The 27349-nt window shown below is 39.5% G+C and overlaps 1 protein-coding gene across 5 annotated transcripts in view; it reads left to right on the plus strand.

Moving 5' to 3' along the window:
• The window catches only part of PHACTR2 (phosphatase and actin regulator 2), a 323856-nt gene extending 298064 nt beyond the window's left edge, over window positions 1–25792 (plus strand). For all 5 annotated transcript variants that reach the window (XM_077486715.1, XM_077486717.1, XM_077486716.1 and 2 more), the window contains 5 exons: window positions 3235–3290; window positions 6017–6078; window positions 9430–9567; window positions 16882–16958; window positions 20221–25792. In XM_077486715.1, the coding sequence (XP_077342841.1) occupies window positions 3235–3290; window positions 6017–6078; window positions 9430–9567; window positions 16882–16958; window positions 20221–20236 (349 nt within the window). In that variant the 3' untranslated portion in view covers window positions 20237–25792. The remainder of the gene's footprint in view (window positions 1–3234; window positions 3291–6016; window positions 6079–9429; window positions 9568–16881; window positions 16959–20220) is intronic.
• The last annotated feature ends 1557 nt before the right edge of the window (window positions 25793–27349 follow it).

Genomic DNA, 27349 nt, shown 5'->3' on the forward strand with positions numbered 1-27349 from the left:
TGATACCACCATACATTTGGGTCTAGAGCAGGGGTCTCAAACTGGTGGCCCTCCAGCTGTTGCAAAACTACAAGTCCCATCATGCCTCTGAGTGTGGGAATCATGCTTAAACCTGTCAGCCTTGCAAAGCCTCATGGGACTTGTAGTTTCGCAACAGCTGGAGGACCACCAGTTTGAGATCCCTGGTATAGAGTATTCAGCATCGATGCAACATACGGTAAGTATAAATACATCTTAATGTAGTGGGCATTTTTTTACATCAATTCTTCTAAAATATTAAGTATACCAAGGCGCTTATATTTTTTTCTGTTGTTTCCAGGCTTATTTTTTAGTTTGGTGCAAGTTTCCTATCCTTCACTGATGCATCTCACAGAAACTAGTGTAGAGCGGGCAGTGCCATTATTTCTGGTCACAAGCTCCGCTCTATACATACTACAATTTCCATAAAACTGAATGTGTTTGCACATAGACGTGTAGTCTATCATGGGGTATACAGGAAAGGGTGGCTATGTTCACATACACAAGGAGGGCACGAAGAAAAACTGTAGCCACCCTAGAACAGGGAGTCTAAGAACAGCATTTTAGAGATTAAATGGAGAGATAGAAGGTGCATTCTAGTTATATTTAAACATATTACATTTATTTTATTTAAAAGAAATGTGAGTTTAATGTCACTTTGGTAATGTTTTATATTCCATAATATGCCTATGCCTAATAGTATTTGAATGCTGTTACACCCCCTTTTCAATATGTAAAGTATCAATCATACAATAAGTAGACTGGGCTAAGTAAAAATAAAATAAATCTTCTCCCGGAGCTGTCTTCTCCTTGTGCTGTCTTCTCCTCGTGCTGTCTTCTTCTTCGCCGCCACTTACCTGCAAAAAACAGAAAAAGGCCGATCATCATCTTGGGCTGCCTTCCACTGTTGTGTTGTTGCCCGCTGTCTGCCATCTCTTATATAGTCATAGGGCGTGGCCATCCAGTAACATCACCTGGAGAACCCCACCCCTTGTTACTTGTCATGTCATCACAAGGGGTGGGTTCTCCGGGGTAATGTCACCCTATGGCCACACCCCATGGCTATATAAGAGATGTCAGACAGCGACGACAACACAATGGAGGAAGACAGCCCTTGAAGAAGATTGGACTTTTTTTGCTTTTAGCAGGTAAGCAGCAGTGAGGGAAAAGACAGCTCGGGGCTTATTGTTTTAATAATGGACTTGTCATAAACCGGCTCTTATATTTTTTTAACATTTCACTGCTTTTTGAGGTGTATGGGTAGGGGTATGATGTATCCAATACCCATTCACTTTGGGGGCTGGGGCCTGGGGGTCCCCTTGTTAAAGGGGGCTTCCAGGTTCTGATAAGCCCCCCCACCCTCAGACATCGACAACCACAGACCAGGGTTGTCAGGAAGGGGCCCTTGTCCCCATGAACATGCAGAAACCCCCACCCCAAAGCACCCACCCTCCCATGTTGAGGGTATGTGGCCTGGTATGGTTCAGGAATGGGAAGGGGTGCCTTATGCCATTTAACAAAAAAAAAAATTGGTGTAGAGGGGTCCCCTCCGAATCCATACTAGACCCGAATGGCCTGGTATGGACCTGGGGGGGGACCCCACGCCGTTTTTATTTTTATTATTCAGCTGCCAGCGAGGAACCCGGCTTTCTGCCCCCCTCTTTAGCAAGCAGCTATATACAGTGTTTAACAACTTAAGGACCAGAAGATTTGCCCCCTTAATAACCAGGCCATTTTTTGTGATACGGCACTGTGTCACTTTAACTGACAATTGCATGGTCATTCGACGCTGTAACCAAACAAAATTGATGTCCTTTTTTTCCCACAAATAAAGCTTTCTTTTGGTGGTATTTGATCACCTGTTTTGTGCGCTATAAACAAAAAAAGAATGACAATTTTGAAAAAAAAAACAATAGTTTTTACTTTTTCCTATAATAAATTGCCAAAAAAATTTTAAAAAATTAATTTCTTCATCCATTTAGACACCAATATGTATTCTTCTACATATTTTTGGTTAAAAAAAATCGCAAGTGTATATTGATTGGTTTGTGCAAAAGTTAGTGTCTAAAATATGGGGGATAGATTTTTGGCATTTTTTTTTACTAGTAATGGCGGCGATCAGTGATTTTTATTGGGACTGCGACATTGCGGTGGGGAGATCGGACACCCAACTGACATTTTTGACACTTTTTTTGGGGAATCAGTGACATTATTACAGAAATCAGTGCTAAAAATATGCAGTTATTGTATTAATGACACTGGCAGGGGACGGGTTAACTTCAGGAGCGATCAAGGGGTTAAATGTGTTCCCTGGGTGTGTTTACTAACTGTATGGGGTACTGTGTGACAGGAAAATGCAGATTAATCATCCTGCATAGCAGAAAGACCGGATCTGTGTGATCTCCCCTGTCTGAACGGAGATTTGCCTTATTTACACAGGCAGATCCCCGTTCTGTTACTGCAGGGAACAATCACGGGTGGCCAGCGGACATCAAGTCTGCCCCACCCGCTGATTGGCTCCCTCGCTGGCCAGTGGGCACACGCGTGCAGCCACTGATTACCGTGTACGAGACAATATACAATGATGCTAATTCTCGGGATCGAGACACATTGCCACAGTGCAACTGTGGCGGCTGGTCCTTAAGCAGTTGAATATAAAAATAGCAAAACGCAAAATACATCAAGAATCGCATCACAAACAATACAACACTTACATTTCTGGTGCGATTACATTGAAGTCTATTACATGCAAAACGCAAAAAAAGTCAAAATTGTTGAGGTGCTGTCAAAGGGAGTACCTCACCAATGGAGTCTAAAGGGATGCAGACCACTTTCCTCATTAGAACTCTGCAAGTGCAGTAGCTGAAGTCCCTCTCATTCATATACTCGTTGAACGTGGCCACAGAGAAACAAAAAGTTATTTCTTCAGGTAAATAAAATCATTAAAGCTGTAGTGAAAAAATATTTTTTTGTCTAAACTTCAGCTTTAAAAACAGTGATTGACGTTCTGCAATATCTCAGCTAAATCGTGATCACAGATTACAGTGAAGAACTTCTGGCAAGTAGTTCATAGAAGGAAACAAAGACAGGACAATTGGGAACATCTCCTCTTAACTATCAGAGAAAGCTAAATTGTATTGTACTCACTGTTAATAGCATGTATAGAAAACTCAGTTGCTGTATTAAAAAAATCTGTAATCTTCTTTTGTTTTACAGGAGACTCAGTCAAAGGCCCACCAGTGAAGAGCTAGAGCAAAGAAACATCTTAAAGCGTAATTATTTCTACTCAAAACTTTGCTTTTGTATTTAAAATTTTATCACTTTTGCCTGAAAGATAGTCCACTTGTAAACATCTTTCCTCCAGTTTAGTTTTTCTCTATAATACCTAAAGAAAGAGTTATGCTGAGATTGCGCCTTAATATCCAATGTAATCATGAAAGCATCTCAATGTACAGTGGTAGAAGTCATTACAATTTATACAGTGGTAGAAGTATTTACATTAGAGATTTTGACAGACTGGAATCCTGAAAAGGGTGTCCTTGGTAGGGTTGCCACCTCATCCCTTTAAACCCGAACACATATGAATTACACAAGTTCTAAGGCTAATTTAATGCTGATAAGGCACCAATTGAATTTAATTACCACCTTAATCAGCCACAGAACCTGCGTAATTCATGTGTGTTCTGGTTTAAAGGGATGAGGTGGCAACCCTAGTCCTGGGTGACCTGCATAATGGATTAACCGTATTCAGAAACACATAGACCCCTTTCACAATGAGGCAGTTTTCAGGTGTTTTAGCATTAGAAATAGCGCCTGGAAACTTCCCCTCATGCCGCCCGAGTGCTTTCACACTGGGACGGTGCGCTTGCGGAACGTTAGAAAAAGTCCTGCAAGCAGCATCTTTGGGGCAGTTTGGGAGCGCCGTATATAGCGCTCGCAAAATGCCCCTGCCCATTGCAATGAATAGGCAGTACTTCCGAAGTTAAAAGCGCCCCGCTAGCGGCCGAAAAGCGCCGCTTAAACAGCGGTAAAGCGCTACTAAAACGAGCAGCACTTTACCACTAATGCGCGGCGGCCCAAGTGTGGAAGGGATCTTAATGTTTAATATTGTAAGAAAGACAGCTGTCCTATGTTCGTGCCTGCTATCATATACTCAATAACTAGTGCTGTATTGCTAGGCGCTGTCAAGTGCATCTCTCTAAACTTCTGTTTTCTGCGTGCCATGAAAAAGTAAACACATTGAAAATCATTTACTAAAAGAGTAGAGAATGTTAACTTTGAAATGTGAATCTTATCTTGGTTCAGTGAATAAGGTAAAGTTATGTTTATTTGAATTACTCACTTTTTTTTTTTTTTACTTTTTGCTTGACGTGATTTGTACAACATTTAGGCTCGGTTCACACTGGTGCGATGCGGAAACCCTGTAAATCCAGTGCGGATTCCTGAATCTCACAGTGGTTCACACTAAAATCTGCGAACCACTGGGGGTGTCAATGTAAAGTTAATGACACTCCCAGATTGCATCGCAGTGCAAACTGTGAAATGGTGCGATCCGATTCCAGTGCGCACCAAAAAAAGGGTCCTGCACCATTTTGGTGTGAATGTGATGCGTATATATAGCCATATAGTTTGGCTGAAATCGCATTGCACAGACATCGCATGTGATCTGCACAGCAATGCAGTGCAAATCACATGCAGTGTTGGTCATCACACTAGCGTGATCCGTGACTTAAAGTTAAAGAGAAAATTCTCAACTCCCTTAGTAAATCAATTTCATAATATCGAACACAAATTCATAGTTTTAAATTAAAGTCACTTTGTTGGTGTTCTGTGTAGCAGCAAATATGGGCTGCCTGAAGCCAAAACTTTTGGACACAGACCACCATTCTGCAGTATTAGTGTGAAAAGACGTTCAAGTGCCCATAAATGCTCTTACACAAACAACTCGTTAAAGCGGAACTTCACCCAAAAGGGGACATTCCACTGTTCCTCCTCTGCAATATTTGGAACATTTTTTGTAGGGCTGGTTTTGACAGGTACCTGCTTCCACTTCTGTTCGCATTGCCTAGGCTCTCCGAACGGAGGTTCTCCTTTTCCCCTCCCTCCCCGCAGTCTTCTAGGACAAGCCACAAGCTGTCACAGCTGGCTGCCCACAGTTAAAATGCCAGGGACTGAAGACCGGTGGAAAAAATGGCTCAGGTGAGCACAGCTCTGGGTTCTGGGACAGGCAAGTGTCTGTTTATTAAAATTCAGTTTTTGTAGCTGGTGACTTTTAATTTTCAGAAAGAGTTAACATTCCTTTCTTCAACCTCTCAATGCAACCTGGGGTACCAAAGGAACCTAGAGCAAGCAGATTCAGCTCTCCTGCTCTCTATACTGTGTCTAACACAGATATGGCATAGAAAACAGAGCAGATCAATCCCAGTTAACAAAGGACTTGCAGGGTCAGCTCCGTTCTCAATTTAGAAGAGTGACGCTGGCTTTTTTGTTAATTCCCCCCAAAGTGTCTAAATGTGAATCACATTCGTTAAGCAGAAAGCTTGCAATGATATAATATGTTCCTGGGCTTCTGTCTCAAAATCCAGCTTTCAATGACAGGAAATCTCTTCCAGGAAAAGGTTTTGTAAACAGCTGAGTAAACAGACAAAGGGAAAAAGCTTTACAATAGTTCACACTCCAACCTGTTATTTTCAATAGAGATGAATGCAATAGTTTGCCAAACACTACAAAAATTGATGCTAATACCGGCTTCCTAAAACCTGCATTAGCTGGAATACCAGCTGAACTGAAAAAATAAATGGTTAAATGTAAAGTATATAAAGCATATGCATCCCTTTTATTCTATTATATACTGTACCTTTTCCTTAGACTATGCTTTAGATTTGTGTTAATAATTTAATGCTGTAGCATGCATATGCTTTTAACGTTTTAAGTTCAGAGATAATTAAACTGTATTACTCATCATCTTCTCAGTGTTTTTAATATCTTTGTCCAACAGAAAAAAATGAAGAGGAGGAGCAGGAAGCGAGACGAGAACTGAAGCGAAGGCTTACGCGCAAGGTTAAAAAAAATATTCCTTTGACATTACAAAACAAAAATGTCCTTAGAGATGAAAAAAAATACCTTTTAACTAATAAACCTAGCAGGGTATATGGGTGGTTTTAAGGAAAAAAAATAATATATAAATCTTTATTACAAAATATAACATACAAAGCACCCTACTGACTGACAGGATCAATAAGTACCCAATACAATAGGCATGGAGATATGGATATATATAAAGTCCATGCGGACACACATACTGTAAAAGTTTATGAATAAGTGGGGTACATAAACTTCTCCATGCACTCTTGTCTGTCAACGCATTTCGCAAATTGTTTCTTCAGGACATTTAATGGGTAGGTGCTAATACAAAATTAAATACGATGAAAAAATACCATAAGTATACATAGTATTAGGATGTATATCTCAAAGTAGGCAATATATAAAGATCTTGGAGCAAGACATCAGACAACATACACAAAAATGGACATACAAATGAAGCACACATGCTTACCTGTTGATCCTCAGGATCAGATCTCAGGGACACCCTATGGAGTAATTATGAAACCAAAGTGATTTTTTCCACCAATGCGAGTTCACAACTGGTGAAAAAACAAATCATAAATCCTGATATTTAGATTTGAGAGACTAACGACCGTCTAAACATTCCAACAAAGGAACAAGAAAAAATTCCAGATCATAAAACAAAAGAAACCCAAAAAACGGGGAAAAAAGACAAAAAAAAGTTTTTGTGATCAGGATTTTTTTCTTGTCCCCTTCTTGGAATGTTTAGATGGCTGTTAGTTTTTTGCTTTTTGTTCCTTTTTTCTTTCTTTGTGCGATTTGTGGCATGTATATTTTTATGCAGATTCTGTGCCTCATTACAACTGCCTACTTCCTGCTTCTCCATGTCTATTTCCAGCACAACGTGGTGTTATTGGCGATGCGTGATGACGTTACGCAATGTCACGCTTCCCGACGTTCTGCCCATAGTTGACGAGGGTCGCACTATACTCCGCCGGTGATTGGCGGATGTTGCTGGCCTAATGCTTGATGCCACGTGGCTTTGCCCATATCTAGGTGGATGCTGCGGGGGTTTTGGTGCCAAACAAGCCACAAAAAAGGCAGTCCTTCACCCTGATAAGGCCGAACCAGTGGGGACACCCATGGCACCACTCTTTTGGGGTTAGGAGGTAAGCACAACGGGGCTAGGGCACTACATCGTGTGATGCTGACACTTGACCTTATAATATGCTAAGCGGCTCATACTGACATACTAGATAATACACTTGCCCTCTGCTACAGTCTATTTGTTGGTTTAATTTTTGTTTTAGATCTCCATATACCCTATTTGGGAAATTTTCGGTGAGGCCACATACATTGTGAGACCCCCTCATCAGGAGGAAGCCCTTGGATACCGGTATATACGGTGTGTAGCATGTTAGATCTCAGACAGAGTTACATGCATGACCACTTGATTGATTTATAACATACAATCTCTAGTACTCTATTCATAAAAAAATAATACGTTTAGGTTCCGGTCAGTATACCAAGCTGAGGACTGGAAATATACCTGATTGGATACATTCAGTTATTCCCTGTTATGCTCTTTATCATTGATTGGGAGCAAGTATAATAATTCTGACTGGTAAGCATGTACTTGCATAGGGTTTCTTCTCCTGTTAACCCTTTCCCTCGCTTTTTTTTTCCTCTTTCCTCATATATTCACTCATTATCTTGCAGATAGTGATTGGATATGTACTGCTTCAGCTCTCCACTTACACAGTCTATCTTGATTGAGTCCATTTGATGATTTTTCTTGATCTGAGGTAATGATTTATTCCATGGTTCATACACATGAAATGAACTTAGGGAAAATCATTGGTTTAAGGGGTATCTATAATATATCTGTTTTCATTTCCAGAATTACCAATGATCTTGGTTAGATCAGAGGTGGAACCTTCGTCTCTCAAATCTGAATAACAGGATTTCTGATTTGTTCTTTCACCAGTTGTGAATTTGCATTGCTGGATAGAATCACTTTGGTTTATATATATAATACACACACACACACTCTATATTAATATACTGTGCCAACTGATAATCGGTGTTAAAAATGATATACATTCAAAGTACATATGTGAACCATAACCAAACTCCATACTAAATCAGTCTCTGAAAAGGGTTGCTTATATGGTGAATCTCTTGTGACATACACTTGCACCACATGTATTCCTTATATTATCTTGCTGTTCAAATCATAAACCAGTTCAGTGGTTCCCGCCACCAATGTGCCTGCATGCTCACTTTAGACTTTGGACCTGTATAAAATCAGGTCAAACACACATTCCCCACTGGGGATCAATGCAGCCTCCACTCAGGTGAGGTCACTGATGATATTCCTCCTTAGTCTCTTAACGGTGGTGATATGTGCAACATAAACAATAATAGCCATGTGGCCCCTTTAGTATCTTGGATTAGTTCTCTCCTCCACTCTGCAAGCAAGCTCACAACATATGGGAGCCCCACATAGTCAATAGTGATTCCCGGCTTTCTCTTATGCACAGTTTGTACATGGCATCACCATTAGATGTACACTTTGCATTTATGGCGGCAAGATGCTGGATGGATTCATCTACAGTAATAAAATCCTGACCAGTGTTCTAATCCCTCTCCACTGTATCCAAAACTGGCTGCACTTGCGCTTTATAATAAGTGTCTGTGCTAGTATCTTTCAGAGCAAGAAGGCTGATCTTTGGCACAGATGATCCTAATATCAAAGACTTTAGTGTGCAAACAGGGACTCCCGTTTACCAAACGGAGGGTCAGCGTTAGGTTTGTGGAGGGAATAGGGTGTCATCACTGTATGTACCAGGAGCTCTGTACCAAGAACTACCAGTTTTGGTCCCCTGGAACTTAATGCTAATGTATCATAAAACTGTGCCCAAAGATGATAAACATCTGCCAGCCATCACCCCAGCTTTGATTGCACCATACACCTATACTTAGATTTTGTTACTGATGTACCTTATTTATTTTTCAAATTCACATAAAATTTTAATGCATGTAAATGAGTAATAACTTTGTCACATGTCTTATTATCTTTATTCCATGCACATATCAAAGGTACCTCAATCCCATACCATGGAGTCTATGTAGAACACTGATGAAAAGAATTAAGCGGCTACTATATATAGATCAGTTATTGATTAATTCTTTGGCAGAACAGATGGTATTTTGTTACTAGACAGTTTACTGTGACCTTGTAAGAACAGTGCCCAGCTTTTTAGCATAAAAGTGCGGGCTTATATCATATTTTATGCTGCTTTCTATGATAATGTTTGTTTTCTTTATGCTTTTCATTTACAGCTCAGCCTGAGGCCTTCAGTGGCTGAACTGCAGGCCAGGCGTATCTTGTGCTTCAATGAATATGTAGAGGTTACAGATTCTCTGGACTATGACCGCCGTGCTGATAAACCCTGGGCAAGGTTAACTCCTGCTGATAAGGCAAGGGCACATACTTTTTCATACTTTTTCTGATAACAGTGATTTGTCTGAATGTTTCATGTGATATTAAACCACTCTTCACAACACTATAGGTTCTCTCCCTAGAGCATCGCTATATATTACCATACATAATATATTTGTTCATCAAGCATTACATATTTTAAGGTCTGTTTATGCCCTAAGAAACTTGATATACAGTATCTCACAAAAGTGAGTACACCCCTCACATTTTTGTAGATATTTTATTAAATCTTTTCATGTGACAATACTGAAGAAATTACACAATGCTAGGCAGAACAGGGAGATGCTACTTACATCGGCATCTCCCTGTTCAGCCTCCCCGTGAGACGAGCGTGGGTATCCCCACGGCGATCGAGTCCACGGGACCAGCAACCAGCCTCACGGGGGTCCCGACCGGCCGGCAGCACGCACGCAATGGCAGGGCGGCAAATACAAATGGACGTACCTGTGCGCCAATTTTTCCTGCCCGTGCCATTCTGCCGACGTACATCGTCGTGCGCCGGTCGGGAAGTGGTTAAAAATAAATAGTGTTACTGCACATAAAATGTTTGCATTCTGTAATTTGTCATTTTTAAAATGACACTAAAATTACGATTCTGATACAAAGTTACTTACATATGAAATAAATATGGTATTTTTTTTAGTTTTGCACTTTTTCAAATGGCGAATGTGTAAATGTAAAATTATTAACAAACATAACAAAAAAAAGTTTAAATATTAATAGTTATTAATATTGAAACACACAAAAAAATAATCAGTAAAATAATAGTTGAAAAGAGAAGGAGACCAAGGAGGGCAGATTAGAGTAAATTGAGGGTTCACAAGGGGTAAAACAAAGGGACATAATTTTTATTTGATTTTTTACTTGTCAGGTTGCTTTTATTGACATCCTCTGCAGATCTACGTTCATCCCTTTGATTTGCAGATGAATGAACAGAAAAATACAAATGTAACAATGTTACTTTGTGTCTCTATCTTGAGCAGTGTTTATAAAAACCGTCAGACTGCTTTTTTTGACAGAGCTGCCAACTTCTTCTTTGAGTATACTGTAATATTGCCTCTGATATTAATCATAGCCAAAAATGACTGTATTCTTGGAGGGGGCGTCCCAGAAGCAGGGCAGAGACTGAATGGCCTCTGTACAATGATGAAGCTTTTTTAGATGTGTGGGGAACACCCAAAGTCTGCAACTACTTATTATCATAAAATATATGTATTAAAATGAGTGTATTTTTGGAATCGTTTTGCTAAGCATATTCGCTGCTAAAAACATTAGCATTTTTACTAATAATTTTACTATATTATAACTGAAAATTTTTTTTTTTACTATGACAAACTGCACTCTGTTTCATTCTTTGCTATTGAATGGATTTTGAAATGCTGAACACTGGAGAACTCCGGTGCAGAAGATGCATATCTACAAAAAAAAGGGGGTTAATCTAGTGCCTAGGGAGGGTTAAAGGGTTAAGGTTTTGGAGGGTTAGGGTGATGGAATCTTTAGGAAAAATATTGTTTTCTGTGCTGGGACACCTGTGCCCAAAGTTACCAGTGGCAAGCGTTTAGCACTTTAACACACAATTGAAATGGGTAATGATTTTTAAAGTATTGTAATTCTTTTCTTCATTTGACATACAGCTATAAATATATCAAGGTCAGCCAATCTAAAACTGGATTTAATGCGATCAATAAAGGGTTACTCTATTCCAGTAATGACTCAGTAAATCATTGCAAAAAAAAAAAATCTGACAATTCACAAACATTGAGCGGTGCTTCATAAATACTCAAACATTTGGAAAAGCTTCTCTTTACATGCTATTTAGTTTTCGAGGAATCGGAAAGGAAAATGGGTCAGCAGATGGCATGCCTCTCATACAAAGAAAACAACACCGGGCTAGAATCAGCAGAGGCTATAGGCAGATTAAAGGTTCAGGAGCTGGTTATTGTGCTATCAATCCCAACATCAGAGATTATAACTTGTGTTAGTTTTATCAAAGCCCAGTAAACCCTTCTACACCTAACATTTTGGCAGCCCTGAGGCCAGCGCAGAGAGGAGCCTGAAGCTGCTAATTAGAAGGCTGCCTCCTCTTCTCTGTCTGTGCTCTTAAAGGATTACCAAATGTCTCTCTTTGTTTTTTCTCTCTAATTAAATGAGATGTTCTTTGAAATTATCCATCTGTTAACAAATTGCAATCCGTTCAAACCAACTTGCTTTACACAAAAATATTTGTTGCAACTCAGAACTGTACAGTATTTCACAGCCAAAAAACAGGAGTTTAAAGCGGTATTAAACCACAAAAAAAATGTTTTGTACATTACGGGACACAGAGCCACAATATTTACTGAATGGGTTATATGGATACCTCTAGGTGATGGACACTGGCACACCCTAGACAGGAAGTTTAGCTCCCTATATAACCCCTTCCCTTACTGGGAGTACCTCAGTTTTTTCGCCAGTGTCTAAGCTGTTGGTCGCGAGTACTGACGTGCTGCGCTGAGCTCCACTGGAGAAATCTTTGCTGGGGCAAGCCATGCAACCAGATCCATTCAAAGTGTCTTTTCCAGGCCAAATTGAACGGTACCCGGGCCTCGTGTCCGAAGAAACAAGGTTTTGCCTGTAACACTTGTCTTTTTAAAGAGTTGGACACCGGGATCCAGTGTTTGGTTTTTTTCAGCCAAAATTTCCTGGTGGGATGCTTTACAGGCCCAGGAGTGTGGATCCCCTAATGACAAGAGGCCCTGGTTCCTGAAGTATTTTTTTTTTAACAGAGCCCACTGGGAGGGGTGAAGATTGGGTCTGTTTGGTTTACCACCAAACCCTGCAGCTGGATAAGGTAAGGGAGATTCCTATAGAATTTTTAAAGTTCTTGTGGGTTTTCTCCTTTAAGTAAATGTTGCTATGCCTAAAGTCGCCACGGGGGCTATCAAGAGAACGTACCTGTTCCGTGCTTGTCAGTCTTGCTCTGTGTCACAAGCTACATGCTTCCTCCGAGCCCAAGCTCCATGTAGGATGTGGGAAGGGGGGTTTTCTCTTTTCAGGAATGTCCCCCCACAGCTTGCTTCCAGGCTAGAGGCCATTGGTCAGTCGGTGGTATGCTGCACTGCCCCCGCTGCTGCAGCCATTACAGTGGCTCTCCATCCATTTGTCCTTCTCTCTCCTCCACCCCAGCCCCCCCCCCTACACATGCGATCCGGTCGGATCTGAGCCCCCGATCGCGTGGGAAAGCGTTTTTTTTTCAAAAAAAGACAGGGGGGGGCAGAAGGGGTGGTTGGAGGAGAGGGGACTGCGCATCAGTGCAACGTCGGCGTGGTTCAACGTGGGCTCTGCATAGTTATAAATGTGCACTTTTTGCAGGTGCACACAGCTAAAGGAGGGACACAGAGCAGATGGGTGTCATGTGAGTGTGGGTGACACAGGCATTCCCAGGCATGTTTACTTGGCATCAGACTGAGCCTTGATAGTAGTGGCAATTGCTGAACTATTTTGCTCAGCAGTGGGTGCATTTCTGGTAGTACATTTCTGGTAGCACCCATGGTGCTAAGCATTTGTGCTTAGCACCATGGGCAGAAGGATAGGTACAAATAACCCGAAAAATAGGGGCTCAAAGGGATCTCCCTCCAGCTCTGAGGACCCCTTCTGCAACACCATCTCCCCCTGAAAAACCTAGGAAAGCTGGTCAGAGTGAGCCATTGGGGTTAGGGGCTGCAACTGCTTCTGGCATTTCAGCCCCTGCATATGTTACTCAGGAGGTTTTCTCCCACAGCCATGAGTGGATTAGAGGGAAGATTAGTGGCCTTAATCGCATATTCACAAAGTGGAAGAAAACGCATTAGGTCCCCCTTCTACCACCCAGGACCCTCAAATAGAGGAACTCTGGGAAAGGGGAGAAGAATTCCCCTCAGGGGACTGGGAAGAGACTGATGACTCCTCTTCTGAGGAATCAAGTGGGGAAGGACCCTCTTCAGCTTCACAGGCTGAGAAACTGCTGGTGCATTCTCTTACCGAAATGGTCCACTCCACATTTAAGTTACCCGTAACTGAGTTGGTTGAAAAGGCCACTTCTTGTTTGAGTTCACTAAAGCCTCTTCAAACTGTGAATGCTTTTCCTGTTCATTCATTGCTGGAAAAGCATAATTATTCAGAGTGGGATCACCCAGATAAACATTTTTTCTCTCCTAAAAAGTTTTCAACACTTTATCCTAAGCAGGAAAAATGTACAAAGATGTGGGGTATACCAGCAATTGACTCTGCTATATCCTCTGTAAATAAAAGTTCGACTCAAATGCCTAGGGATCCAACCAATAAAAAGTTGGAATTCTTGTTAAAAAAAACATTTTTTCCTTGGCAGGTTCAGTAGCTCAACCTAAAGTGGCGGCAATTGGGGTGTGTCAGTCCTTGAGAGACCACTTGAAACAGGTCCTCAAGGTTTTCCCTGAACAGCAGGCCCACGAGTTAGCCGAACTGCCAGCGGCTATGTGTTTTGCAGTTGATGCAATCAGAAATTCTATCCTTCAGACCTCTCACCTGAAGCTTGGGTTGGTGCATATGTGTAGAATCTTATTGTTGAAAAATTAGTCAGCCAAAACGCCATGCAAAAAGCTCCTGGCTGGTTTTCCCTTTTCGCAGTGTAAGGCTGTTTGGGCATAGTTTGGACAATTATATCCAAAGATTTCAAGTGGGAAAAGTACCCTTTTGCCAGTTAAGAAAAGCAGTAAATATCCCTCATTTAAACAGGCTCTTTCTTCAGTGCCAGGGGAATCGGCCTCCAGGCAGTCATGAGAGCTTCCACCATCAGGTTCAAGAGGTAAAACTCAGAGTCAACCCCAGGGACAAAAGAAGTCCTGGGGGAGGAAAACTACAAGACAGACATGACAGAATGCTAAAGCCTCTTTATGAAGGGGTGCCCCTGCTCATTCGAGTGGGAGGAACACTGCTACAGTTCTCAAAGGTCTGGAAAGAAGATTTCCAGGACAGATGGGTGGTCTCCACAATAACTCTAGTTTACAACCTAGAGTTCAGAGAATTTCCGTCTCCTCGTTTCCTCAGATCAAATGTTCCCAAAGACTCAGAGAAAAAGAAGTCTCTCCTTCAAGCGTTGGACCGACTTTTGTCGCAAAAAGCAATCATGGTGGTTCCCATGGAAGAGCAGGGGTTGGGGTTTTATTCAAACCTTTTCACAGTGCCAAAACCAAATGGAGATATCGGACCCATTCTAGATCCTAAAGATCTAAACCAGTTCCTAAAAATGTGATCTTTTCACATGGAATCAATCCGATCGGTAGTCTCCATCTTACGAGGAGAACTTTTGGCATCAGTCGATATCAAAGATGCATACCTGCATGTACCCGTTTTCCCCGCTCATCAGAAGTATCTGCGTTTCAAATTGGAAAAACATCATTTTCAGTTTGTAGCTCTGCCTTTCGGTCTAGCTACTGCACCTCAGGTGTTTAAAAAGGTCCTGGCCTCTCCTCTGGCCAGATTAAGGGCCCAGGGTATAACGATTATAGCTTACCTTGACGACCTGCTCTTAATAGACTGGCCGGTAGCCCGCTTAGACCAAAGCTTGGTCACCACAGTCAACTACCTGGAATACCTAGGTTGGGTCCTCAACCTAGAGAAGTCTTTAAAACCAGTAAGAAGACTAGAGTACTTGGGTCTGATGAAAGATACAACCCAGAAGAGGGTGTTTTTACCCCAGGCAAAAATTGGCACCATAAAAGAGCTGGTTCAGGTAGTCGGGGCGAAGAAGGGTCCTTCTATTCGTCTTTGTATGAAGTTGTTGGGAAAGATGGTGGCTTCATTCTAAGTGGTTCCCTATGCTCAGTTTCATTTGAGACTGCTGCAAAACAGTATCCTGTCTGCCTGGAATAAGAAAGTTCAGGTGCTAGATTTTTCGATGCGTTTGTCGTCAATAGTGCGTCAGAGCCTCAGTTGGTGGTTGATACCCGAGAATCTGCGGAAAGGGAAATCCTTCTTACCAGTTATCTAGAAGGTGGTAACAGATGCCAGCCTTTGGGGTTAGGGAGCAGTTCTAGAAGAGACAACTGTCCAAGAGAAATGGTCCAGAACCGAGAGATCTTACCCATCAACATTCTAGAGATTCTGACAGTGTATCTAGCCCTAAAGGCCTGGACATTCAGGTTGCAGGGTTGTCCTGTCAGGATCCAATCCGACAATGCCACAGCAGTGGCTTATATCAATCACCAAGGGGGCACCAGAAGTTGTGCAGCCCAGGGAGAGGTAAACCGAATCCTAACCTGGGCAGAAAAGCATGTGCCGTGTATATCGGCCATTCATGGCGACGGCGTTTGCCGAATTCAAGGCACTTGTGATGCTGCAGATGGGCACTGACCCTTATTTTGCTTTACAGTTCTTTATTTAAAATTTAAGATTTTTTCCTGAAACTTTATTTTTTAAAGTGAAGGTGCGTGTTATAAGCCGATAAATACGGTATATCCAAATAACACGCCTGAGCTCATCTCTTCAACACACACAGCCACAAAGGCAAGAGAATTCTTATTGGGCAGTGTATTGGTGCTCGGACGAACACGCTTAGACCAAATTTTAATGGTTTAAAGAATGTCAGGCAAAATGGTTGGCCCGCATGCATTTTTACTTCATCAAATCTGGCCCCCTTTGAAAAATGTTTGGACACCCCAGCATTATGGACTTCGTCTGGTTCCCTTGCACCATTGGAATATCCCAGTGGTCCTGGAGGCGACTTGTCTTCATTTTGTTTTGACATTTGTGTGTATTCTATGTCTATAATGGAATTTGCACTAGGTTGGTGCGCCCTTCTTTTGGTTTCATTGTGTGACTGTAAGGGCCTGTGTGACCAGACTCTTTCATGTCAAATGAGTTTTGTATTCCCATACAAATCTATGGAATGCAAAATTAGCTTGAAGTCGGTCAAATGCAAGTCCAAAGGAGGTTAAATGCACCTGTCTAGATGGTTTCTAAATGATCTCTGAAGGATCTTGAGTTAATTATTATCATTTTTATTATTATAATACAGGATTTATTTAGCGCCAACAGTTTTCTCAGTGTTTTACCATATAAAGGGAGATAATACCACTGCAATACAATAAAATACAAGAAGGTTAAGATATCAAACTGATTCCATTAATATAAGTACAAAAGTCCACCGATAAAGGCCATATTTCAGAGACATTTTTCTTCAATTCTGCGTACTCCTGCTTGTTGGGTTTGTGTGGTGGTACATATGTTTTATGGCAGAATAAGACTATATTTCTAATGTAAAAAACATTTTTGGTTAAACTTTCTTGTTTCCAAAGGCTGCCATTCGAAAAGAACTTAATGAATTTAAAAGCACAGAAATGGAAGTACATGAAGAAAGTCGACATTTTACAAGGTGACAACCTGTTTGTTTTTTACATCTTAAAACTTTATCATGTATAAGTAAATATTAATATATACTATATATTTTTTTCATTTATCATAACATATTTTTTGGCATTGGACACTGGTGGGCATTACTGTATTCACACTGCACCTGTTTTTCCTTGGTAAAGTTAGGCTACACCCTTGTATGCTAATCCAACCCACCCTATTGATTAGCCTCAGCTGTGTTTAGGGCTTAAATACATGGGGAGATTTTTCTTACAGTTCAATAAAGACTTAAACATTAATTCTGTTTTTTAATTATATGTTTAGAAATGTCCACTGACTGGTAGGATTGGGAGCCATTTAAAAAAAATATTTTAGGTGTAAAATTATTTCCTGAAGGCAGCTGCTTTAAAGGCTAAGTTCACCTTTTTTTACTTTTTTGCAAAATTTCAAAGCTTTCTATAAAATCTATAGAAGATTACCTTACTGTCCTCAATCCATGATTCCAAACTTATCTATTGCTTCTGTCTTACATCCTTACAGACTATAGGTCATGACGCAGGAAGGAGTTGACCAGCTGATCTCATTAGCACACACCCTGCCTCATCCACCCTCCCACTCCCAGCTGCAAATTTTTTAAATGAGATACAATCAATCAGTGATAACCCTTCTCACTAAATACACAATATACAACCAGATTGCATAGTGTATGGCTATCTTTATACAAGTAAATAGAAGGGAGTGGAGAGAAACACTCAGCTGTCAAGCCCTGTTCACATCTCTGCACAGCGGGAACTTTCCCACATGCACTTTTTTATTTTTTTTATTTTGCAAGGGTTTTGAAGCATTTGAATGGGCTGCCCTACACGCAGCAATCGCCCCAAAGAAGCTTCAGAACTTTTTTTAGAGCTAAGAACACCTACAATTATTATTTACGCTTTCAGTGCCATTAATTGGTAACAGCACACCAAATACAGACACAAACACACATTTTTCCATGTGAAAAAATGAGTGGCAAATGCTGCAAAACGCACAGTAAAAATAACGCAACCCACAAAACGTCAAAATGTCCCATAAGCCACATATAGCACAGCCCTTTGAAATCAACAAGCTGCCCTATGCATGTCACAGGAAAAACAAGCCACAAAAGGTTAGCTCCCACTATGCTCTAAATAAAAGTTCTGAAGCTTCTTTGGGGCCATTGCTGCGTGTAGGGCAGCCCATTTAGGTGGTGATGAGTGAAAATGCTCCAAAACACCCCCCCCCCCCCTCGCTAAAAATAAAAATGCATGTGGGAATGCGAGTTTCTACTATGCAGAGATGTGAACGGGGCTTAACAGCTGAGTTTCTTTCCACTCCCTCCTATGTACGTGTATAATTGATATATTGATTGTGTATTTAGTGAGAAGGGTGATCGTTGATTTATTGCATTTCATTTAAAAAACGGGCAGCTGGGAATGGATGGATGGGTGGATGATGCAGGGTGTGTGCTAATGAGGTCAGCTGGTCAACTCCTTCCTGTGTCATAACCTATAGTCTGTAAGGATAAGACAGAAGCAATAGATATGTTTGGAATCATGGGTTGGAGGACAGTAAGGTAAGTGTCTGTAGATTTTATCGAAAGCATTAACATTTTTGCAAAAAAAGTACAGGATTGCTATATTGGTGCATAGGGGAGCTGGAATTTAGAAAAAAAAAAAAGTGAACTTGGCCTTTAAACAATTCCTTATTTTCTGAAGTTTAAAATATATTTGCTATTGTTCAAGCTGCAAATGATTGGAAACAACTGATCACTGTAAAATCATGCGAGTCACATAAAATTATTGTAGAATATCTAGTGTGAGTTACTATTCCTTTGTTGCTTAATACAAAGGTTGAATCTTTACTGAATACTATGAAAAATCTTCCCTTGTATGCAGGGTTGCCAACCCCAAATTATATTATAAGTACAACTGCCCCAAAATCACTGGATGACTAACATTTTTTTATGGATATATATTGCAGTACTATCACAGAACTACCTACATAGATAGTAGGATTTAATGTTTAGAATCATCAGCAATCCTTTATAAGCAGTAGTTAATGCTGCGTACACACGACCGGACTTTTCGAGGGACTAGGTCCGACGGACTTTCAGCGTAGTTCCGACGGACTTTCCGAATGAACGGACTTGGCCACACACAATCACACCAAAGTCTGACAGATTTGAACGTGATGATGTACGACCGGACTAGAATAAGGAAGTTCATAGCCAATATCCAATAGCTGCCCTAGCGTCAGTTTTTGTCCATCGGACTAGCATACACACAAATGGATTTCTCGGTCCTGCGGAGTTCCGGTGGGAAAATTTATAACCTGTTCTATTTTTAAAGTCCGCCAGATTTTTGGCAAGCAAAGGTCTGATGGAGCCCACACACGATCATTGTCCGACGGACTCGTTCCGTCAGACCTTTGCTGTCAAAAAGTCCGGTCGTGTGTACCTGGCATAACACAAATATATTTTTCACTGTGCCTTACATTTAGATGTAATAATAGGAATTTGACAATTAGAAAATGCCTGATACAAACATACAGTATTAAAAAGCTTTTGAATGGCTTTACAGACCTAATTTATCTGCATTATTTTACAAACTGGTGGTAAATTTCAAAATGGTTAGCAGCAGAGAAAAAAAGCTAATCTGGAGAATTGTAGTTCATCCATTTCTTCTGAATAATTTTGTCTGATCTGTTGAAAATCAATACATTTAGCAATCCAGGCAGTCACAATTCATGGATTGTATGCCTTTCTGCAGATTGGAGAATTCTACCTATAGTCATAAATTTTTTTTAAAAACTCACTATTTGTTGAGTTGCCAAGTCACCTGGTTTCTCAACCGATTTGCTGATCATTAGTTGGCAATCCTGCTTGTGTGGCCAGTCAGTGGAGCTGATTTACTGAAGAGTAGAAAATGGTTACCCACCATGAACCGCGAACATTTACTTAGCGATGTTTCTGTTCAATTTACATCCAATCATGTCCAGGGTAATTAAAAACAATAATAGGATTTTTTTTCTTGCACATGATTGGATAGTTGAAGTGAACATCCTCTACTCTTTAAGTAAAGCAACTTTGTTTTTTCAACCTCTGACCTTATTCTAGGTGTTCTAGCATTTCCTGAGTTTTCTCTGATAATATAATAGTTTAATACAAATATAGATTTTTTTTATAGATATAAAAAGGGCTTGTTCACTGAAATAAACTTCAATATTTTATAATCTCACCTTTACTTGTTTGTTTCTTGGTATAGATTTCATCGTCCATAGGGAAAAAAAGAAAATTGCAAGTTATAATGGGAGTTTATATTCAGGAAATAGGAATTTCCCAATAAATCATCACTATATTGAATCTTCTCAACATGGGCACATCTATGGAGCTTAATGAATATCCTGAAGGAAAGTAAAAGGATGGATTACTGGAAAAACAGAAGCCTTTGCATGTTGGTAGATTCCCCATTGCTGTAAAGGTGAACTTTGGCTAATGAGAGAAAATCTAAACTAACCATTTAGCCAGAGTTCATAGGGTTATCTGCCCTATGGTTGGTTACACTTTTCTCACCTTTCAAGTGTTACATTGCTTCTGCCCAATTTTATCAAAGCCAACACCGAGCAGCTGAGTTTTTCAGCTTCGCGTATGTCTTCTGCATACAACAGTGAGAATAGCTGCCAACTTGTGTTTCAGAAGACAATTTACTATTGATAATCATAGCAAGAATTGTCTCACAAGAGTATTAGCTATAATTGTCTCCTTAACTATTTCCTAATAAAAGGATGAACAGATTTTAAGTATATATTGCTCCTGGAAATTATAACGCATTCCTCCGTATATACCTTGGAAGATGCCCAGAATCATCTGCAATTGCACTGTGCCTGGAAATAAATTACATTCTTAATTCTAAAGACTCAAAACTTTTTCTTCTAAACAAAAAGATTTTGTGCTGTAACCAATGCAGATCCAGTATTTAAACTTGAACAAGACAGTCTGACCACAGTCACTCCACACTACCAGGCTTACGGTAATAATGGCTGCTCTGTCTGAACCACAAGAATATCAGCACATGGTTCAATAACTATTTCTGACATTCATTCTTTTTGTAAAAATGTGAACTCAAGCATGTCAATGACAGTGTATCTAATTTTATTTTATTGTATATTATGTATGTATTCCATAGCGCCCTGTGGTTATCTGCAATGTTTACACTAAAATATATGAAATAATATACATAGCACTTAACTCTATTGAAGGGCAAAATAGATTCAACTATATGTACAATGTTTAACATAAAATGTGAACAGATATATTGTTGATACCTAAAGGAGGCCTACTAGTTTGTCCATTATCAGTTTTAAGTGTATATTCTTAGAAGAAAGCTAAGTTTATCCCAAGCATTTGTTCGTTGAGATTGAAAGCTGATTTACAAAAACTAAGCTAGTTTCAGTGTTTTTGGAATTGGGTTATTATAGTGGAACTCCTTGCAAATATAAAAAAAAATGTACATATATACATGCTTATATGTGAGGTTATTTATTTATCAATTGATACTGATATAAGAGATAGAAATCTGCCTTTCTAAAATCATCCCACAATTGTCTTAATAGCAGATATCAGTTTGAGAGTGGGTGATTGTGCACTAAAAGCCAAATACCGTAGGCTCTGTTGCATTGGGAAGTGCTGTCAGTCTGAAATGTTTAGACGCTGGTTTTCAACGATCCAGTGATCAGACAGATGCCCCTGAAAAAGAGCAAACTGCAATAACAATTATTTGTGTCACCCTTGGTGGCTTGGCAGTATATTTGTGAAAATTACAAAAGTGGCTAAACAGAGTTACAAACATCTTAACAGGTATATATTTTACATATGTTTTAACAGTGTAATAGCTATTTGTCTGGAGTTCAACTTTAAATGGCACAGTTTAGTACTCTGTGACTAAACTGAAAAAAAATCACCTGGGAAATTTAAATGCCATATATTATTTACTTTAGCAGCAACTCACAGAAAAGTGAATATGGAGCTAAATTTTAGAGAATCTTCTTTTTGTAGATCCTGCCTCTAAGAAGTGCTGTATAACACACTGTTAGGTCTGCTTTAATGAAACCAGCATGCTTTAGAGAGGGTGGGTAGGGTATGGAATGCTAAAGATTTAACAGCTTGAAAACAAAAAGCAGGTTGTGTTAAGTCATCTGACCTGCAATAGCTCTGCCATGGCTTTGGCTCATTGTATCTACTGATAGGTGTGTTTCTTCAGCCTTTGACATCTGTACTCTACCTCCCCTTAGGGCTCTTTCAGACAAGCAGTAATGCTTATCTCCCTCTAGCAGGGGTCAGCAGGCATTTAGGAGGTCCTTTTACTTTCTTTTAAGTTGCCAAACGGCAAATCTTCCATTGCAGGACCTCACCGCAACTGCAGGATAAAGCGCTTGGCTTGTGGTTGTAGTGCAGCCCAATTGATCTCAATAGGCGAGTTTAACAGGCGGTTACATTTCAGTGGGCAGCCAGGGGTGAGCTAAAACCGGAGCTTGCCGCTTGTTTTTACTGCCCTCAGGCCATCAATGTAAGATTCCTTACTTATGTGTGTCTGGTTGATTAAAGAAATTCTAACTAAAACCGTGCAGGTGTGATCCACAGCTTAATGAGCCTTTGATATTGTAAATGTAATGTGGTAGACTGTAAATAAATGCAAGTGAGTTATTTCAGTAATCCATAGCACAGTCAGATAATTTCTGAATTATTATGAATCACTATACTTTGCACATCATCTTGGAATTGTCTAATTGAATAACATTTTTTTCTGTATTCAAGTCACAGGCAAGAGGCAGTAGTAAATGTCCTAGAGTTTTATTTTTAATTGTTAAAAGCTTTACCATAGTGCCATTTGTTATAAACATGGCCAGTTTATCTGTTTACCTGCCAAATTTAAATCAAAATCATAATGCTTTAACGCTGTACAATTTGTGTCTTAAAAACCATGCTAATGCCTGAATTATCAGTATTAGAATTACTTTTATATTATGAGTGTGTGTATATAAAGATGATGTAGTTGTGTTTTATTATTTTAAATGGTAAAAATAAAAAAAACTTCAAAATTCTAAAAGATATGAGGCATTTTAGCCTTAATTACTGGCATTACCAATATGCAAAATGATTGTGTGTTCTTGCGCACAATGGAAAAGTGTTAAAAACTTCTCTAAGATTCATGCACATGAAAAAACATGACAATCTTCCTTAATGCTTTTAATTGTAAAGTATGACAAGGTATAGAACAGGGTTTTTACTTTGACATCTCAGTACTAGTGAAAGATCAATTTCTAAAACAGATTCTGATTTGTTACTTTATTTCTTTACCCAGATAAAAGTACAAAACATTAGTGACATGGAAGTCATTCTACAACTGACATTTACTGAAATACCTATTTCGAACAAACTGCCTCCTACCTGAGCCGGTGTATAGAGTGTCCCTATAGGTGGATGTATTTATGTATGTGGGCATATTGATGTAATGAAACCAGTGACAGATTCACTGTATTTGCACAGCATGATTTCTAAAATATGCAGTTTGTTTTGATTATTGAAAATGTACAGCATACAACATAGCATGTAGATTTTAGTCAAGGTGCTGATGTTCCTGACATTCCACATTGTTTCCAGTTTGAAAGGACATGTTTAAATTGCACTTCTACAGTGTTGTCATTTAAAGATACATTGGTGAAATGTGATACTTTATTTTTGGATGGCCAACAGTTTCTGAAAGCAGAAAACTCAGAAAATGAAGTCCCGCTGCTTTGCTCTCTCCCCCCCAACCTGTAACTGGGTTACAGTTATTTTGGAGGGAGGGGAGTGAGTACTGGTTTTGATCTGTACCTGCTCCTGCTTTAGCAATCCTTGCCTAGGTGAGGATAACGCCCATTGTCCCATGAACCTCCTCCAACCCTGCACCATTTACACAGCGCCGCTGGGATTTGGTTGTGGTTCCCAAGCAATGCGCAGTAGGCTTCTTATCCATGACGATGCAGCCAGGGAGTCACATCGGTAACAAGAACCGGCTGCGGGACTACAGCACTGGACCCCTGGCATTGGTAAGTACCAGATTTGTAAAAGTCAGCAGCTACAGTATCTATATAAAAGAAAGAAAACAGGTTCCTCTTTAAAGGTTTTTAAGTTTTTTTCTTTTCAGGACTTTGTTGGAAAGATGCCTGATTAGGAATTCTCAGTTAGCATACCTCCATTGGCCATTATAGTTTCACTCCAGATGAATTCAGACAGCGCAGCCACAAAGTTAGATCTTCATGGATTGGCTTTAAAATTCCTGCCATGCAGGTCTAAGCTAATAACTTGGTGAGTAGCTCTAATGGCTGTCAACCGTGGGAGTTGTAACAAACTATTCATACTGCCGAAGTCCACCAAAAACTGAAATCAGTATTTTTATGGATATACAGTTTAAAAGAACAAAGTTTTGGTAGAGTATACCTTTTTCATGAGTGGGTATATGCATTTTGGTCAATTTAAAAGATTATCTACAGTAAGGTAATTTTTTGATTATTATTGCTTCAAAACATTATTATGGGAATGTTAAAAAAAGAGTGCCTTCTGCTTCCTTTTAGCTGGCGTCAAGCAAGCAGGCATTTCCTTCTTGGCATAAGGACCAGTAATCTTTAAAGGATGATTGCTACTCCTCTGCTCCTGGCACGCAGAAATTAAGAACTAAGTCTGTTCTTAAAGATTCCCAAACTATATTTTAATAAAAAAAAATAAGAGTCATTATTTTATGGCATTTACACATAAGGTATAATTACATAAAATATTAAATGGAGCACTTGTAGAAAATTGTGGTTGATGATTTTAAAAAAAAGGGACAACTAAAGCAATAGTGAAAGTCAGGTCTGTCTTCAAAGGCTACGCAGGAAAGATCATTTTGTGTAAAACTCAAAGTATAGAAGAGGAGTATTTAATATAACATTCTAATAAAAACCTTAATATTGTAAAATCATCATGCAATTCAGACATTTTTGGACACTTCTACTTTCATTTATTAACTATGTATGTTATAAGGTCTCTAAGTTTTAATTTAAATTCTCTAGCAAAGACCTCCAGGATTGCCAATGCTAACTGGTGTAGGCCTCCTTCACAGGCTGACATTTTGGTTATGTAAAGAGCCAGGTGATTTTTTTTTTTAATTTTTAAACCGTGAAGGCCAAGACATGAGTAGAACACAGACAACGGAAATGAAGGACCTTACTTGAAAATGACAAAACAAGATTGTAATAATAAACAATTTTTCAAAAGCCTTAAAGCATAATAAAAGCAATTCAATTCTTAAATTAAAGCAATGACATTCTTGATGATCTGATTTGCAGATTTTTCCTAAAGAATATAAGAAAACATACCTCTGAATTTGCTATGTTCTGGTAATGACATGTCTGCACTCTCTGTGGCTGCTTAAGGCTACATCCACACTGGCAATTTAGGCTAGTGTGACTTGTATTGTCGGAAATCTTCTGATTCCTGCTGTGCCTGTAAGCAACTAGGTGCGGTTGCCAGTCGCTTTCACTATTATGACAGGTCACGATGGTCGCAGCCATTTGTGGCTTTCTGCACACCTTACTAACAGTGATTTTTAGATTGCAGAAGCCATTGGCAATAATGGTCAGATGCTGACCAACATAACCATATATGATTGTATGGGGGAGTGAAATAAAGGACCAGCAGTCAGGGCATAAAGGATGCTTCTAAAAATTCTATTTATTACAGTATTAACATTCTGTTAACCTTTTTGTATATGATTGTACAAGAAACCCAAGAAATAAAGAACCAGCAATTGGGCAAAACATACTGGTTATCTCTAATAATTCTGTTTCTGATCATAGTTATATGGTGTTCAACATCACTCAATGACAACATATCTTTAAGGCCCATACACACAAATGGTATATTGTACAATTTATACTGCTTTTGCGATCGTACGATAATCTGATCATCAGTATACAGCTTTTGTCTGAAATTATCAGACGGGACAAAGTTGGAAAAAATTTTATACGATTTTTTTGGGCTGAAAATACATTACATCACTTCCAAATTTTGCTTTTGTCGTACAAGAATTTTCGAACTGTAGTAACAGCGCCTAGAGGCGATTCAGTTCGCATTGTGCGCTATGCAAGTATTTCATTCATTCATTCATTCACCTCTTCTTCATTTTCGATATGGAGATTAGCATGCAAAAGACAAAAACTCACAATTATTCATCTGATCATCTCATTGTGTGTACCAGGCTTTATTAAAGTCTTGTTCCCACTGTTTAGGCTGTAAGCCTCTTCACAGCTAACAAAGGCAGGCCAAGGATAGTAAGAGTGATAAATTACTATGGATAAATGTTGCTGAAACTGAATCTGAATGTGGTTATAAATGGCAGGTTATTTGATGGGTTGGGGTAGGTCATATTGTAGATGGTGTCTGACTGGCTGATTGGGTGAATTTTTGGAAGGTTTAGCAAATATTATATGAATATCTTTTGTGAGTGAACCCTCAAGCAACTTTAGGATAATTGGTTCCTCTTACCAACCATTTGCTACTTATATAGCCGGAACTGTACTCTTCTGCAGACAACAGTTTGTCAACAGGCTGAAATATTCATACAATACCTCCCATCCCATTTCTCATTGGTGACTTTTTGATACATAAAATGCTACAATGCAGTTTCTGTTAATTATTTAAAAAATATTTGTCAAATCTTTCCAAAACCAGTCAGGCTATAGGCAATGTATGTTATGGGTTGAATGTGGTTTTAGTAAACAGGATTTATTATAAGGAATGTAGGGCAGAGGAAGGTTTTACCATAAAGTGGACCTATATGGAAAACCCTAAAGTGAATGTAAACCCGATTCATGAAATTTGAGGTGGGCACATATATCTGCAGTGTTTTCTTATCTCTCTTCAAAGCACTATATCCCGTAGCTCTCTCCTGCTCCGTTCTTTTGTTATCAGCCTAATAACTTTGTACACGTTCTCCGTCACGTGATAAAAGCAGCCAATGTTTGTGTTGGAAGGATGCTATCAATAGATTAGCAGAGTGCTGAAGGATTCAAAGAACAGTGCTGAAAGTCCCTACCTATGAGAAGAGGGGGTGTGTGCCTTTTCTCCAATCGGCTGTCTTGACTGTATGCCCAGGCTTCACTACGATGCTAATCAGTAAAGAGAAAATCTAGCCCAATCTGAACTTTATAAACAGTATATAAAGATGAAGACAGCAGATGAACAGTGCCTTAAAGTATTCAAAACCCTTGAAATTTTCCACATTTTGCCACGTTACAAGCAACAATGTAAATGTATTTTATTGGGATTTTATGTGATAGACCAGCACAAAGTGGCACATAATTGTGAAGTTGAAG

The sequence above is a fragment of the Lithobates pipiens genome, unplaced genomic scaffold (assembly GCF_037356315.1).
Source record: "Lithobates pipiens isolate NorthernLeopardFrog02 unplaced genomic scaffold, aLitPip1_a1.2 Scaffold_18, whole genome shotgun sequence".
NCBI classification, from domain to species: Eukaryota; Metazoa; Chordata; class Amphibia; order Anura; family Ranidae; genus Lithobates; species Lithobates pipiens.